General features: G+C 35.2%; 1 protein-coding gene across 4 annotated transcripts in view; it reads left to right on the forward strand.

Moving 5' to 3' along the window:
* PAM (peptidylglycine alpha-amidating monooxygenase) overlaps nt 1-13,658 on the forward strand; it is a 121,159-nt gene that overhangs the window by 101,744 nt on the left and 5,757 nt on the right. For 3 of the 4 annotated variants that reach the window (XM_048932283.1, XM_048932286.1, XM_048932284.1), the window contains 7 exons: nt 4,462-4,578; nt 5,115-5,187; nt 5,786-5,993; nt 6,653-6,850; nt 8,733-8,851; nt 11,893-11,992; nt 13,337-13,390. In XM_048932283.1, the coding sequence (XP_048788240.1) occupies nt 4,462-4,578; nt 5,115-5,187; nt 5,786-5,993; nt 6,653-6,850; nt 8,733-8,851; nt 11,893-11,992; nt 13,337-13,390 (869 nt within the window). The remainder of the gene's footprint in view (nt 1-4,461; nt 4,579-5,114; nt 5,188-5,785; nt 5,994-6,652; nt 6,851-8,732; nt 8,852-11,892; nt 11,993-13,336; nt 13,391-13,658) is intronic. The other variant, XM_048932285.1, reaches the window with a different exon arrangement.

The raw sequence follows: 13,658 nt of genomic DNA on the forward strand, positions 1-13,658 counted from the left end.
CTTTGCAGAATTACATGTTAAAAGATCAAATTGGTGTATGCTGTTTGAGTGTCTTCTTGAAGAAACAAAGTAGATCCTTTTCTATTTAAGATTCAGCTCTTTGTACAGATCCTTTGCTACTTAAAATTCAACTCTTTGGCTGAAAGTGCCTTGAGGAGACTCAGAGCTTGTGACTGACAGGTGTCATTTATGGGGTTGCTAGAGCTTTGGACAATAAGAACATTTCTCTAAGGATTAACATCATTGTACATTTGGTTCCAAAACTGCATGCCCTAATTAGTGTGATCTTAATTATTCCTACTTCTCCATGTTGTTGTCTGGATTAACTAGCCTGGAAGAATTATATTTTAGTAAGATTTACTAAATGTATGGGTGTAAGGCATGCAGAGCTAGTTTTGGTTCATCTGGATTGAGTGCATCTATCTCTATATCCACTGGGGCCAAAAAAAATTGATTGTTAAAGAGAACATGCTCAGAACATTTTTTTCATTACTGACTTAATTAAAAACTAGTGTAATCTCAAAAAGAGAAGAAAAGCCATTCTTCTAGTGTTTAATACACCCAAAAATACATAATCTAAGGACAGAACATTCCAAATAGAGTATGGTGGCCCTGTTTATATAATGCTGTCTTTCACTTTTATTTTTATTTATAGTTTAGGAATCCCTGCGAAACCTTTACACCATTATCAGTGAATTCTAGAGTTTGACATTGGACACTGTGTGGAAAAAGTCAGCTTCAAAGAATTATTGTATCTGCTAGCTAAGCACTTCATTCGATATTGTTAGGTTTCCTTTTGCAAATGAAGTGCATTCATTTTTAGTTCATCTTACGACTTCTTATTTCTGCAGCTTCTTTATTGAAACATGGTAACTGATAGGGACAAAGTTCAGAGGCTTAATGTAATCAATACTCCTTTGTGTAATAATTGTGTCATTCCTGTCGCTTTTAGATGTGGAGGATAAGAAATTAACTCAGAAGTTAATGTATTTAGTAGGAAATACATAGGTAATTGAGTATATATTTTTCTTTGCAAATCTTAAACATGATCAATTGAACCTGAAAGCTCAGAATTTTTCTATTTTAGTGCATACTACAGGAACAAATTTAAAAAAAAAAAAAAAAAAAAAAGAATCTGTGCTATTAGAAACTGTAGAAACTGTGCAAGTGTTTCCAGTGCGTTATTAATATATGCCATAAAAGCTGGATTCTTGATCAACTAAATATAGCTGAATGAATGCCTTGTGCTGTGTTGTAAGGCAGCCTTAGTCTGCTTTTGGAGCACAGTTATGCAATGTCAAGTCCTGTAATATAGTAGCAGCTTTTTCAGTGGCTCTTAGCTCTTTCTTGGCATAGTTTAAAAAATAAAATAATAATAATTCCTTTAAATTATTCATGTTCTCTTACCACATACTGTTTTCAGTTTAGTCTTTCATGCTGTGTGTGCAGTGTGCAAAAAGATGGAACTATTCACCTGGTTGAGCAATTAATCATTTGAAAGCTTTTGGTTTTCGTGATGAAAAAAGATTGACTGTGAGTAAATGATAGAGAGAAAAAAAAAAAAGAAAAAAAGAATATAGAATCTTTCTTAAACGTTTATTGCATTCCTGACAAGGTAGTTAGATTTAATTTAGTCTGGATATTGACTAAGAATAGAGCTCTGCATTGTACTTTCAAGGGTTATGAGGTCAGGTGATCTGTCTAAGCTTAATACATAGCATGCCAGAAAGACACTAGATGTGGTACTAAATTGTTTATGTTAGTATGAAGCGTCCAGCTGAGAAGCAGAAAAATAGCTGTGAAATTGGAGTTTGAAGTTAGAAGTTGTGACATTCAGCGTATTTTAGCTGTCCTTTGATATGAAACTGCAGAATCTACTAGAAAACAATGATGGGAGCAGAGCAATATAATGTTTAACAATAAGGTGTTCTTTTGTTTGTTTTTGTTTTTTTTAAATATTTTTTTATTCCCATTTATCAAATAAAAAAGAAATGCTGACTACCTTGTAAAATGGTCGTAAGCCCTAGGAAGAGTGGCTCTGTAGCACACTAGTCTAACTCGTAGAGAAGAACATTTTTCAGGGAGAAGATGCAAGAAATTCCATTCCATATCCTCATTTCAGTGTTCACTAAGCTTCCTTTGCTGAAAATATTATATTTATCTTATTATTATATTATCTCATATTTATGCTGAAACCACTCATTTCCCAGAAGAGCTGAGTAGTTATTAACAGGGAAAGCTTAGAATTCTGGGCAGGGCTGTTTCTAGGATCCAGAATAATAATCAGGAAAGTTGATAGTTTTTTAAGCTAACTAGTCAGTTAGAGATGGAATCTTTTTTTCTTCTTGTTGTTGCTGTTGTTTTCATGGAATGCGTACCCTCACTAAGATTCTCTTCTGTGATTAGCTGTGCTGATTAATACTAATAGTGTCCACTGAGCTTGACCTTCAGCTGTTTTCACTTGTATCCATTAATGTGGGCGTAACTAACACATTTTAGCAAAGATAAACAGGTAGCAAACAAACATTTATCATGCAGCTGTGGAAGGCAGGAGTAAGATTGTTGGCCCCAAACCTACATCTTTGCATTCATACATAAAGATATAACGTTAGCCAAGTATCTTAGAAACTGCTGTGCTGCTGCCAAGCATTAGCTCTGTCTGTCCAGTGTTGCTTTTCCAGTGGTCTTCTATGCCTGCAACAAAGTCTTAGGAGTATCGGGACCTTGGGCCCCTGCCATTTACTGAAGTTAGCCAACGTGAGTTGGGCCTTTTTGGGAGACTTTGTGGGTTTGTTCTTTTTATTTTTTTCTTTAACCTGGAGTGTTGTATGTGAAGTTGATAAAGGGACTGGGATATACCCTTCTGTGAGGCAGCTGGGAAGGCTGGAGATCTCGTCAATGTCTATAAATACCTGAATAGAGAGTGCAAAGGGGACAGAGCCAAGCTCTGTTCTGTGGTGCCCAGCAGCTGGACAAGAGGCCGTGGACACAAACTGGAGCACAAGAGGTTCACTCAGATCATATGTGCTGTGTGGGTGGTGGAGCGCTGGTACAGGTCCAGGCTGTGGGGCCTGGAGACCTTCAGAAGCTGCCTGAGCATGGGCACAGGCACCCTGCACTGTGTGGCCTTTCCGGAACAGCTGTTGGACCAAAAGATGCAGAGGACCGTGCCAACCTCAAATATTCTGTGATTCTGTGCATTTCAACATAATGTCTTGGCAAAGTGTTCAGGAAGGGCTCTGCAGAGAGTTCTAGTAACATTTTGTTCATGATCATTTCCAGCTAACGGGATATATTGATTTTTGTCAGCAGATAAATAAGTAGCAACAGATAGTCAGCGTACATAAAGATGATATCTAAACACTATTTTTTTTTTAATCCTAGTCTATGTGTAAACTTGAATGCATTATTTTACAGGTTTTTCTGGTTACAAATGAAGCTGGTGTTGCTTTTCCACAATAAAAATTCTAGACATATGAATATTTAATATTTCGGAGAGACTAGGCTGTTAGGACTATGGAATTTAAAGCCTTAATAGCTATATTCATTATCTTGTCTGTGACTATGAAATATATTCTTGTTTACCAAGTTGCATCAGTCATGTCTGGGTTTTTCTTAGGGGGATTAAAAATGGTCTTAAAAATATAAGGCAGGAGGGCAGAGCATGTCATTTATTAACATTTTTTATCCATAACCTAGTACCATTTTTTAACATTTATATCTAAATTTTGTTGATAGAATTTTAATGAAGGTTAACAGAGCATCTGAAGGCTGAATGCATTCAATTTGAAGTGTTGAAGGAATAGCCAGCTTCTCTGTAGGAATACAAAAAGCTGATTATTATTTTCTTTATGCATCGTATGGTAGTTTTATGTCTGGAACATTAATCAGTTCTGGTTTTTAATGTCCAGAGTACATAATAATGTTATAATTGTTTAAATAATTTTTTTATTAATAAATTCCATTTACTTTGAAAATTGTGCGTGGAGCTTTGCAGGTAAGATATATATGTATGTATACATTACACTGGTTCATTCTGGTAATTATGCCCTGGTGATTTACTGTGTTTGTACTTAGACTGCATTGTTTTTATTTGCCTTGGCAAAGAAAAAAGAAAAAAGAAAAAACAACAAAGCCCAATAACAATAAAAAAAACTCAGAAGGCTTTTTGGTTTGCCAGCTTGCTCTGGAATTATCTTTAGTTGTTGCTGAGTTGGTTGTTTGCTCCTTGAATTAGGATGTCGTAACCTTAGTAGGAAATGCAGATATCCTAAATTAGAACTCCTAGGATCATAAAATAATAAAATAAGACGACAATAATACAGCAAGAAAATAAAAATTCAAAAAAGTCAAGTGACCTGCACTGGAATTAAAATACAAAACCTGACTTTAAGTTTTGTGTTTACTGGTCGCCACTGGACTGTTCTAATACTGGCTTTGTATTCCAATGTTTTTGTTTAGTTCTTTCGACAGCAAATTTGTTTATCAACAAAGAGGACTTGGACCGATCGAGCAAAACACAATTCTTGTTCTGAATCCAAGTAACGCAAAGCTGCTGCGTTCCACAGGCAGAAATCTGTAAGTTTTGTGGTTTGTGTGGATTTTGTTGCCCTTACTAATAGAACTACTAACATTTCCATATATTTGAGTCCCAAAAGTTGCCAACCCATTTTCACATGCTTGTTTTGTATTGCATTGTGTGATTGTAACCTCTTGAGTTTCTTAAACAACAGAAAAATCAGGAAATCTAATTGTTTACCTTCTTTATTACATCTGCTTTCTACCAATTTATTTCATTTAACCTACCAGACAGATTAGCAGAAATGCAGTGTTGTTTGTTTTCTTTAAAGTCATCAAATGTTAGCCTGACTGAGAATGCAGAGATAAAGTGACTTCCAAATTTGAGACATTCTTGTAAAGAAAATTCTGTACTGCTAGATAAATATTTTTCTTTTTTGTGAAATGCCAACAAGTTATTAGTAGAGCAGTACTTTATCAATTTTTTTTTAGTGTATTGCTATTTCATGATTAAAAAATGAAATCTGCAAATCTACTTTACATCATTATTCTCAGAAGAAGTTTTTAACTTGATTCTTCTGTATTTATGCTTGCAGATTTTATCTACCACATGGCTTGAGTATAGATAAAGATGGTAACTACTGGGTCACTGATGTAGCTCTCCATCAGGTACGTTTGTGAAGCTGTAATAACTGAACATGAGTAGTTTGCCATTATTGTTTGTTTGCTTTCTGTGAGATTTATGTGAACTTATAATATAAGCTATTTATATAAGGTCTGTTTTTATATATATATATATATATATAAAATAAATAAATAAATAAAAATATATAAGGTCTGTGAAGACAAACATTAAGAATGTGCCCACAGAAATAGATCCCTTTGACCTTCATGGAATATAGTTGTGTGTGGGGTAACTTGAGTGTAGTATTCAGAAGTGGAAATACCCGTTTTTAAAAAGTGATTCTTTCAAAAGAAGGCAGCTTTTTCTGCTAAATCTTTGCTAATCAGCTTTCTTGTGAACTCTAACTCGGAATGGCAACTGTTTAGTTTGCTGTACTCATGGGAAATTTGTGTTAAAAATTTCTCAGAATCAGAACTATTATAAAGCTGATGGTAGATGTCATAATCAGAACGTTAAGGTTGTATTTAGTATATGCAGTTCCTTTATGCAGAATAATACATATACTTTCTATTGGCAGTTCTCCCTCTTCTTATTTCACCCTCCATAGTTGAAACCTCTTCTCTTTTCCCTTTGGCTAAAAAGGTTTTCAAACTGGGTGTGGATGCAAAAGAACCGTTGCTGATCCTCGGAGTAGCTCTGCAGCCAGGCAGTGACAGCAGTCATTTCTGCCAACCAACCGATGTGGCTGTGGATCCGGTCACTGGCAGCATTTATGTGTCTGATGGCTACTGCAACAGCCGCGTCATTCAGTTCTCTCCAGATGGATTGTACATCATGCAGTGGGGAGAAGGTTAGAATGCTTGGTACTTCTGTCATCAATTCATGTTGTCGTGAACTGCGGAACTGCTGGCATTGTTACTCTCACCTAAGAAAAAAAGAATTGTAAGGTTCTGTTACCATCATATGTTGAAGGCCTCAGTTGATTTTTTTTTTTTTTTTTTTCCTTTATCATTGGGTTCCAGTTTTCTCCTATTTATCCCACTGTGGAATTGTGTTGTTGTGGGCATCTGTATTTTCACTAAATACATCAGCCTGTTAGCACGTATTTAGCGTAAGTGTTGGTGTGTCTTTTTGTATCAATAAAATGTTCTGACTTTCAAAAAAAAATAAGCATCTTTTTTATAAAAATTTGATCAAATTGCTTAAGCCTTCACCATTTTTCTAAGACTTGTGACATTATCTCACCCATTTTAAGTTACATTTCAGCCTGACTGAGGAATCAGAGTAAGGTTTACCAAATATTGTAGAGGAATAGATATGGATTTGGATTTTACAAAGTTAATATGAAAGATAATCACATCTTCCCCAAATGAGTAAAACTACTTGAAGAATGGAATAGTGCTTCTTCTTTTCCCAGTGCTTTGTTGCATTATGTGAAATATTATTAGAAACAAAGCTGACAGTTTCATTGTGTGCCTCAACAGATGTTGTGGATATTTTGTTTTGCAGAGACTTCAGGCAAAGCCGGACCTGGACAGTTTCACATCCCTCACAGCTTAGCTCTGATCCCTGAATTGAGTCAGCTTTGTGTTGCAGACAGGGAAAATGGTCGAATTCAGTGCTTCAGATTAGAAACTGGGGAGTTTGTAAGAGAGATAAAGCACAAATCGTTTGGAAGAGAGTTGTTTGCTGTTTCATATTCTCCAGGTAATTCTTTTTCCTGTTCTTGAGATTTCAGGTAGTAATTGTAGGATTGCCAATATGTCACAATACGTAAAATAATATTTTATAGAGTTCTATTGTGTATCTTCAGCCAGATATTTATTCTCTTTCAAGGTGGTGTTGATGTAATGGAAAATTTTAGAGCTGTCTGTTTTTCCAATTTGCAGGAAGGGAAGCTTGCATAAATCTCTGCTGCTGAGAAATGACTGATTAGGCTCCCTAAATGTGATGTCAACAAGTAGATTATACTGTTTGCATCCTGGTGACTGCACAGTCAATAATTCGTTAGAAATTATGTTTTAAAATATTCATTTCAAGCTCCATTAAGAAGAGCAAACTATAGAGCTTCCAAGCCATCAAGAAAAGTGTTGAGTTTCTTAAAACAAAAAATCTGAAAGCAAATAGTTCTAATTTAAAAGTTGTAGGATTTACTGTTGAAATTTGATGAAATTTGATGAAATACAATTACTGTATTAAGGTTTTCGATCAGATTATTAAAACCAATATCAAAAGTAATAGAAATGTTAAGAACTGGACTAGGAATTTTGGAATGTCTGACCCCTGACTCTCTAGTTGATATCAGATTTAATACTGAGTTTATCTCTGTTTCATTTTCCAAGAATTTAACAAATGCTGTTCAAGTTGAGATACTCAATGTGTAAAGCCCACTGCTGTTTCTGGCAGTGGCAGCAGGAGATGTGTTCTAGGGAGGGAGTGCAAGTCAACTGCATTTTGCAGTCTGCTCCTCTTTTTCTCCCCACACACCCACAAGTACTTTGTCTTAAATGTGCTAGGTGATAACTTTTGACTTTGTATTCATAGTCTCTATCTATAAACCTGTTGCCCATGAGTTTTTCTAGTAGTTTTTTGAGATGCAGACAGTTAACCATCACTCAGTATTCAACATGTGGGCATGACTTCTTACCTAGTGGCAAACTTGTCCTCCTATACTAATGTTCTTCCTGTTGTTGCTTAACATGCTTTTGAAACTGCCGCTGCACATGCTGCCAAAGATTTCAGAGACCTTTTGTGGTTGCTCTTTGATCTTGAGCTGTCACTGTGAGTTCCAATCAAAGCTTCACGTATATAAGATCTAGATTTTTTTTTTTTTCTCATAGCAGCAACACCCTGCAGTTGCCTTTGAAGCTCTTCTGCCATCTGTTCGACAATTCAATAAAAAGTCTTTCCAGATGCTTTTCATATCAACACATAACCATTGCACAGAATTCAGTATCTTCCTCAGTCTGGAAGCATGGCTGTTAACAGAGCTAGATGGCACAGTTTGGCTTGAGTTACTTAATTTCACATTTGACTTCCTTCTTAACTTCAATAGATGGCATCCATGCCTAGAGTCTTTCTAACCTCCAACTTTTCTAAAGCTTTTTATATATCTCCTTGAAGTTGAACTGGATTCTCTGCATCTTGGATACAAAAAAAAATTGTGTCAGAATCCCCCCAGCATACTCAGCAGTGAGAAGTAACCAGTATTGAGCTTCCTTTTTCACATCCTTGGGGTCCCACTGGTTGCCTTTTTGATTCTCTGTTTAAAAGTTTTTATTGCCAGAGAAAACATCCATATTAAAGCATGATTTCTATTTTTTCAACTCTCATACATTCCTGCTTTTGTTTGCCCAATCTGTAAAATAGTGTTCTTCATTCTTGTCATTTGTACATTTCCAGTTCTTAAATGATAAAATTTTGCCCATTAACACCTTACTTAACTTCTCTATTGTTACTTAGTTTCCTGTTGAGTTACCTCTGTCTCTGCCAGCCTGACAGGTTTTTTCATGTATACTATCTATTATCATTGGTCTGCTTTGTAGTTTGCAGTGTGTGGGTTGTTACAGAAAATCCAATGTTGTTGCAGGTGGTCTGCTCTTTGCAGTTAATGGAATGCCTTATCCTGGAGAGTCAGAACCAGTGCAAGGATTTGTGATGAACTTCTCTACTGGAGAGATAATTGATAGTTTCATTCCACTTAGAAAGGTAGAGTATTGTACAGAGTTCCTGGTGTATACTTACATTCAGGAGATTGTTGACAATGTTCTGCTTCTGCAACTTATGGAAGATTATTATGTTATTATTGTAGAAAATGTATTGTTTCCAAATGTATGATTTTTCAAAGGAGTTTTTCGTAATAAGCTTGGTAAGGAAGCTGAATTATCAGGTCACACTCAAAAATTATACTACCTTCAATGTAATCTCTTTGGTCAACACCATCAGTTAAGATAAGTTTAATTTATAGCTGGCAGAAAGTTATTAAAACAAATATAGAAGAAAAATAAAGGTCCAGAAATATTCATACAGTTACATGCTAGTAATATGTCTGAAAGAAAATGGTTCTCCTAAGCAGAAATAAAATTGAACATGGTTCATGGTTGCTTCCTCCCTTTGCAAAAGACTAGTGTAAAGACTAAATGGCATTTATATAGTATTATGAAAAATTAAAGTAAAACTGTTGATTGTAGATCACCTTAGACTAAAGAATGAATGTCAAGATTCCCATTTGTGATTGGCATATACACTCTGATTTGCAGTCCAGTTTCAAGTGATGCTAGAGAGAGAGATTTATTCCTGAGTATAGCAAATTGTTGTGCTGCCTACAGACTCTAACAAATACTGAATGTGTGGACTTGTAACTAGGATTCATTATTTCTGAATAAACACACATAGGAAATTTTGTCATAACATTAGCACATCAGTAGTCCTTCTGAGGATTTTTTTATCCAATGGCTTTCACCAGTGTGTTCATTTATAATTGCCAAAGTATTTTCATTGTCTTGAGAATCAATGTGTATTGGATTGTTTCAAGTATTTGTGCAGTTACAGATTCTTGGGAAAAAAATTGCTGTGTACTTGTTTATTGTCTGGAGACAAAATTCAGGTACACAGCTTTCATAATTTGATCCAAGATCAGTCTTAACTTGATCCAAGGTCTTTCACCTAGGAATATCTGGAGTGAAATAAATGAAAATTCTGCAGATTGAATCTTGAAATACTTTTGAGTTGTTTTTATGCTTTTGTAAAATTTTATATGCACAAGTAAAATAGACACACTTCTTCATCTGAGAAAAATTTCACTAGGATTTTTACGAAAAACAAAAAGTAATGAAAACTGTCTTATTAATATTTAGAAAGGATGATTATACTGAATTTTTTAGTATTTATTATCTGTATTCCTAATTACTTCCATTCCATTTGGCTTATGAGAAACTTTACCCATAAAGAAGTGTGATTTAGGATGAAAGTGATAATTGTTTTTCTGGTTTTGTATGTTTTTGGTGGTGGTTGGTTTGGTGATTTTTTTTTTTTTTTTTTTTTTTTTTTTTTGAAAGCAAGAGGGGTGGTTCTTTCTTTTATAAACAGTTCTTTGTGTTAGCAATGTGTAAAGGATGTAGTTTTCAGTCCTGAGATCTAAGATAGAACACTTAACAAAATTTGACCTGATAAATAAGTTCACCATATTCAATTTTCCAGGCTACTCACTAGAAGAAGAAATTCTTAATATGGCAGCCCTACTTGTCAGGAAAGTAGTTCTAGATTGAGTCAAAGCCTGCTGCTGCAAGTATCCCTAAGTCATCTGTAAAATAAATGATACACTTAGAATCTTCTTTTAGGGAGGAATCTGTAACTCCCCATGTCCAGGCAAATACAGTAAATGTCCAGGAAAGGCATTTAGGAAAGAACAGCATGTGCTTCTACAAAAACACTGCCTTATCCCAGTTTTTATTCCAGGTTCTTTGATTTCTCAGGGCTAGGAGAGTGAGCTGCCATTTACTCCTAAAATGTTTTATTCTTGGGAGCAGTAATAATAGCTGGGAAGAGACATACACTAAAAACAATGCCTGATAACTTTTAGTTCTTCTCTGGTATATTAATTATAAGTTGCAGATGGAGTAGGTGTTCCCTTGGAATGTACTCAGCACTGTGGCAGCTTATTGCTTCTCCTTGAAGTTCTTCATTTAGTTCTTCATTTCTTCATAGTCTGCAGAAACCAAGAACAATAATTCAGGTCAAAAAGTTAATTTGAAGTCGAAAGCCGTGTGGAAGAGCCCATTCTGGGGAGACTTAATATCTTTGGCACTGTTTGTTTCCCTGCCTCTTATTTTTATCTTCAGTTAAACAGATCAGCACTTGTGTCTCACACTTGTCTGTACATCTTATGGTTATGACTGAGAGGCCATTCATATTTTGAGATAACAATGTATGATAATAAGCAATATCATCTCTTAATAATCATTCTAAACAATAGTTCAAATCTTTCTATGTATTTTGGTATGTCTCCTGATCTGTTTTATATGTATGTATGTATATGTATATATATATGCCTGTATGTAGTGTGCCCACTAAAACCATACATATTGACTGGTAAACTATGGTTTTTCCATTCATCACACTCCTAACTTGTAAAATGGGATCCTATTTCAGGTGTTACTAACATTAAACCTGTAAGCAATGATACAGTGGTAGAGCATGCCATCATGCTTCCTTGAAAAAGGAACCACTTAGCTCAGACTTTCCTAGGCTTCTTGGAGAATGAGTGATCTAGTGCCAGTGCTTAAAGCTGCTAATGGAATGTGTACATGCTGATATGTTTTATCTGGAGAATCTGTGCTTAGGAGCATTAAGGTTGCTTTCCTTGATTAAAAAATAGGAAATGTAAGTTTGCACTGGGGGTAGCCACATAGCACTATCCAAAACGTCCACCTTTAGTAAACTACATTTCAATACCACTATCATTCATAGCTATATGTGCAGTATGTGTCTCATATTTCACTGGATAAAATTGAATGCTGAAATATAAATAGGAATTGTTAAGCATTAATGTATTTGATACTCTCCGTGACGTTATCCCTGGAGAAGGCAAGTGAACAATAGAGGTGTAATTCCTCTCCTTTCACTTGCATTAGATCTGCAGTATTTTCTGGTCTAAGAACTAGATATGACCATTCTCGGGCTTTAGAGTGAAAAAGGCCTCGTGAATGTGTAGGCACTGAAGAGTAATCTGTTGCTGCTTATCTTCACAGAGCTTTGAGATGCCACATGATATTGTTGCTTCAGAAGATAAAACAGTATTTGTTGGAGATGTTCATGCCAGAACAGTGTGGAAGTTTGCATCCACAGAAAGTATGTTCTTTTTGTTCTTAATGTCACATTCTGACATTGTGTTTTCACCTCTTATCTGTTACTGGTTTAATCACAGTGATTTCAGTACACAAAATATTCTACCTGCAGAAGGTCTGTTACAAAAACAGCATTACTGTATGTTCTGACAAAGGGGAGTCCTGTGTATATGAGAAGATATCAAAATGCATTTGCCTCATGGTAGATCTGTCTCTAGTTACATCAGTGCATGCTTACACAAAAGTATAACTTTTTAGCATTTTGTTTGTTTTTGTGTGTCATATGCTGAAGTCCACTGCTTCCTTTGGAAACTTTCTGGGGCTGAAATGAAATCATGAATCAGCCTTAAACTTCTTTTCATTTGTTTGGGAATAATTATCCTTGGAAAATGAATGTAGCATCCTTTGAATTTCTATTCCTATCAAGTAGAAATATTTTCCAATTTTAATCTAGTAACCCCCAAGGTTAGATATCAGGGAGAGAAGCCTAATTAGTCAGACATCAGTTTAGTAGGATTCAGAGAAGAGAATAAATGGAGTAAGGATATATAAGGATAATAAATAAACTTCAAGAGAAGAAAAATATGAAATACCATATACCAATAAAAATATACCAATAAAAATATACCATTAAGTCATCTCAGATTAAAAAAAATATATGAGAGAGAGAAAGTCTCAGGCCTCAGGATGTTAGGCAACCAACAACAGCCTGCTGTTATAAATGAACTTCTGACTAAGCCAATTACTCCACATTTGTCTGTTCATAATTCACGGATTTTCCTATGAGGCATTTGATATCAGCTGCTGTTAGTAAAAGGAAATGGAACCAGATAAATTTTAGTCTGAATGGATGTACCTTCTTTTCTGCATCTGGTTACCTGAACAAGAGCACTTATAGTCCTATTCAAAGAAATCTGAGAATAAGAACAAATTGATTTCTTCATCACTTACACATTCAGAGAGAAAAATCCTTATTTTCTTTTTGGCTGAAGCTGCAGTACAGCACTGCAGTAGCTAAGGAGTTCTGGTTCAACCTATCTTTAATCTGTCATAGTTTGTGTTATAATTGGAGGTGCTAGTCTTTGTAGGGCCTCCTGGAAGCCTTGCACATATCCATAAAGCATAAGAATTAATTATTGCAAATACTTTTTATGAATCAAGGTCTCTTCTTTTTTAAGGCCTTGTGTGCTGCTGAATAGTTTATTTTGACTCTACTTTCTGAAGTTCAGATGCTAATGGGATTGTTTACTATAGGGTTGTACTGTACATTTGAGAAAGCTAGCAGGAAAATGTCACTGAGTGTCCTTCTGAAATGTCAGTTGTCCTGAAGAATGATTTTGTTTTACAGAAATGGAACATCGGTCAGTTAAAAAGGCTGGTATTGAGGTGCAGGAAATAAAAGGTTAGTCTGATCCTGAATGGAAATGAAGGAACAACAGTTTTCATGTAGACTCTTTCCATTTCTGCCAAACTGGTGTAAAAATAATTGCAAACTAGTTTTTTCACCACCATTTCATACATAATATTCATTGATAAAATGAATAGCACAGAAATTAAGAGAAAGCAGCTTATAACCATGTGACTTAGTAGGCACTAACTCGCACAAATCAGTAATGGCATGTGCTTCGCAAGTATGAAAAATAGATAAAAATTTAACAAGGGGTTTAGTT

This window comes from Lagopus muta, chromosome Z (genome assembly GCF_023343835.1).
Source record: "Lagopus muta isolate bLagMut1 chromosome Z, bLagMut1 primary, whole genome shotgun sequence".
NCBI classification, from domain to species: Eukaryota; Metazoa; Chordata; class Aves; order Galliformes; family Phasianidae; genus Lagopus; species Lagopus muta.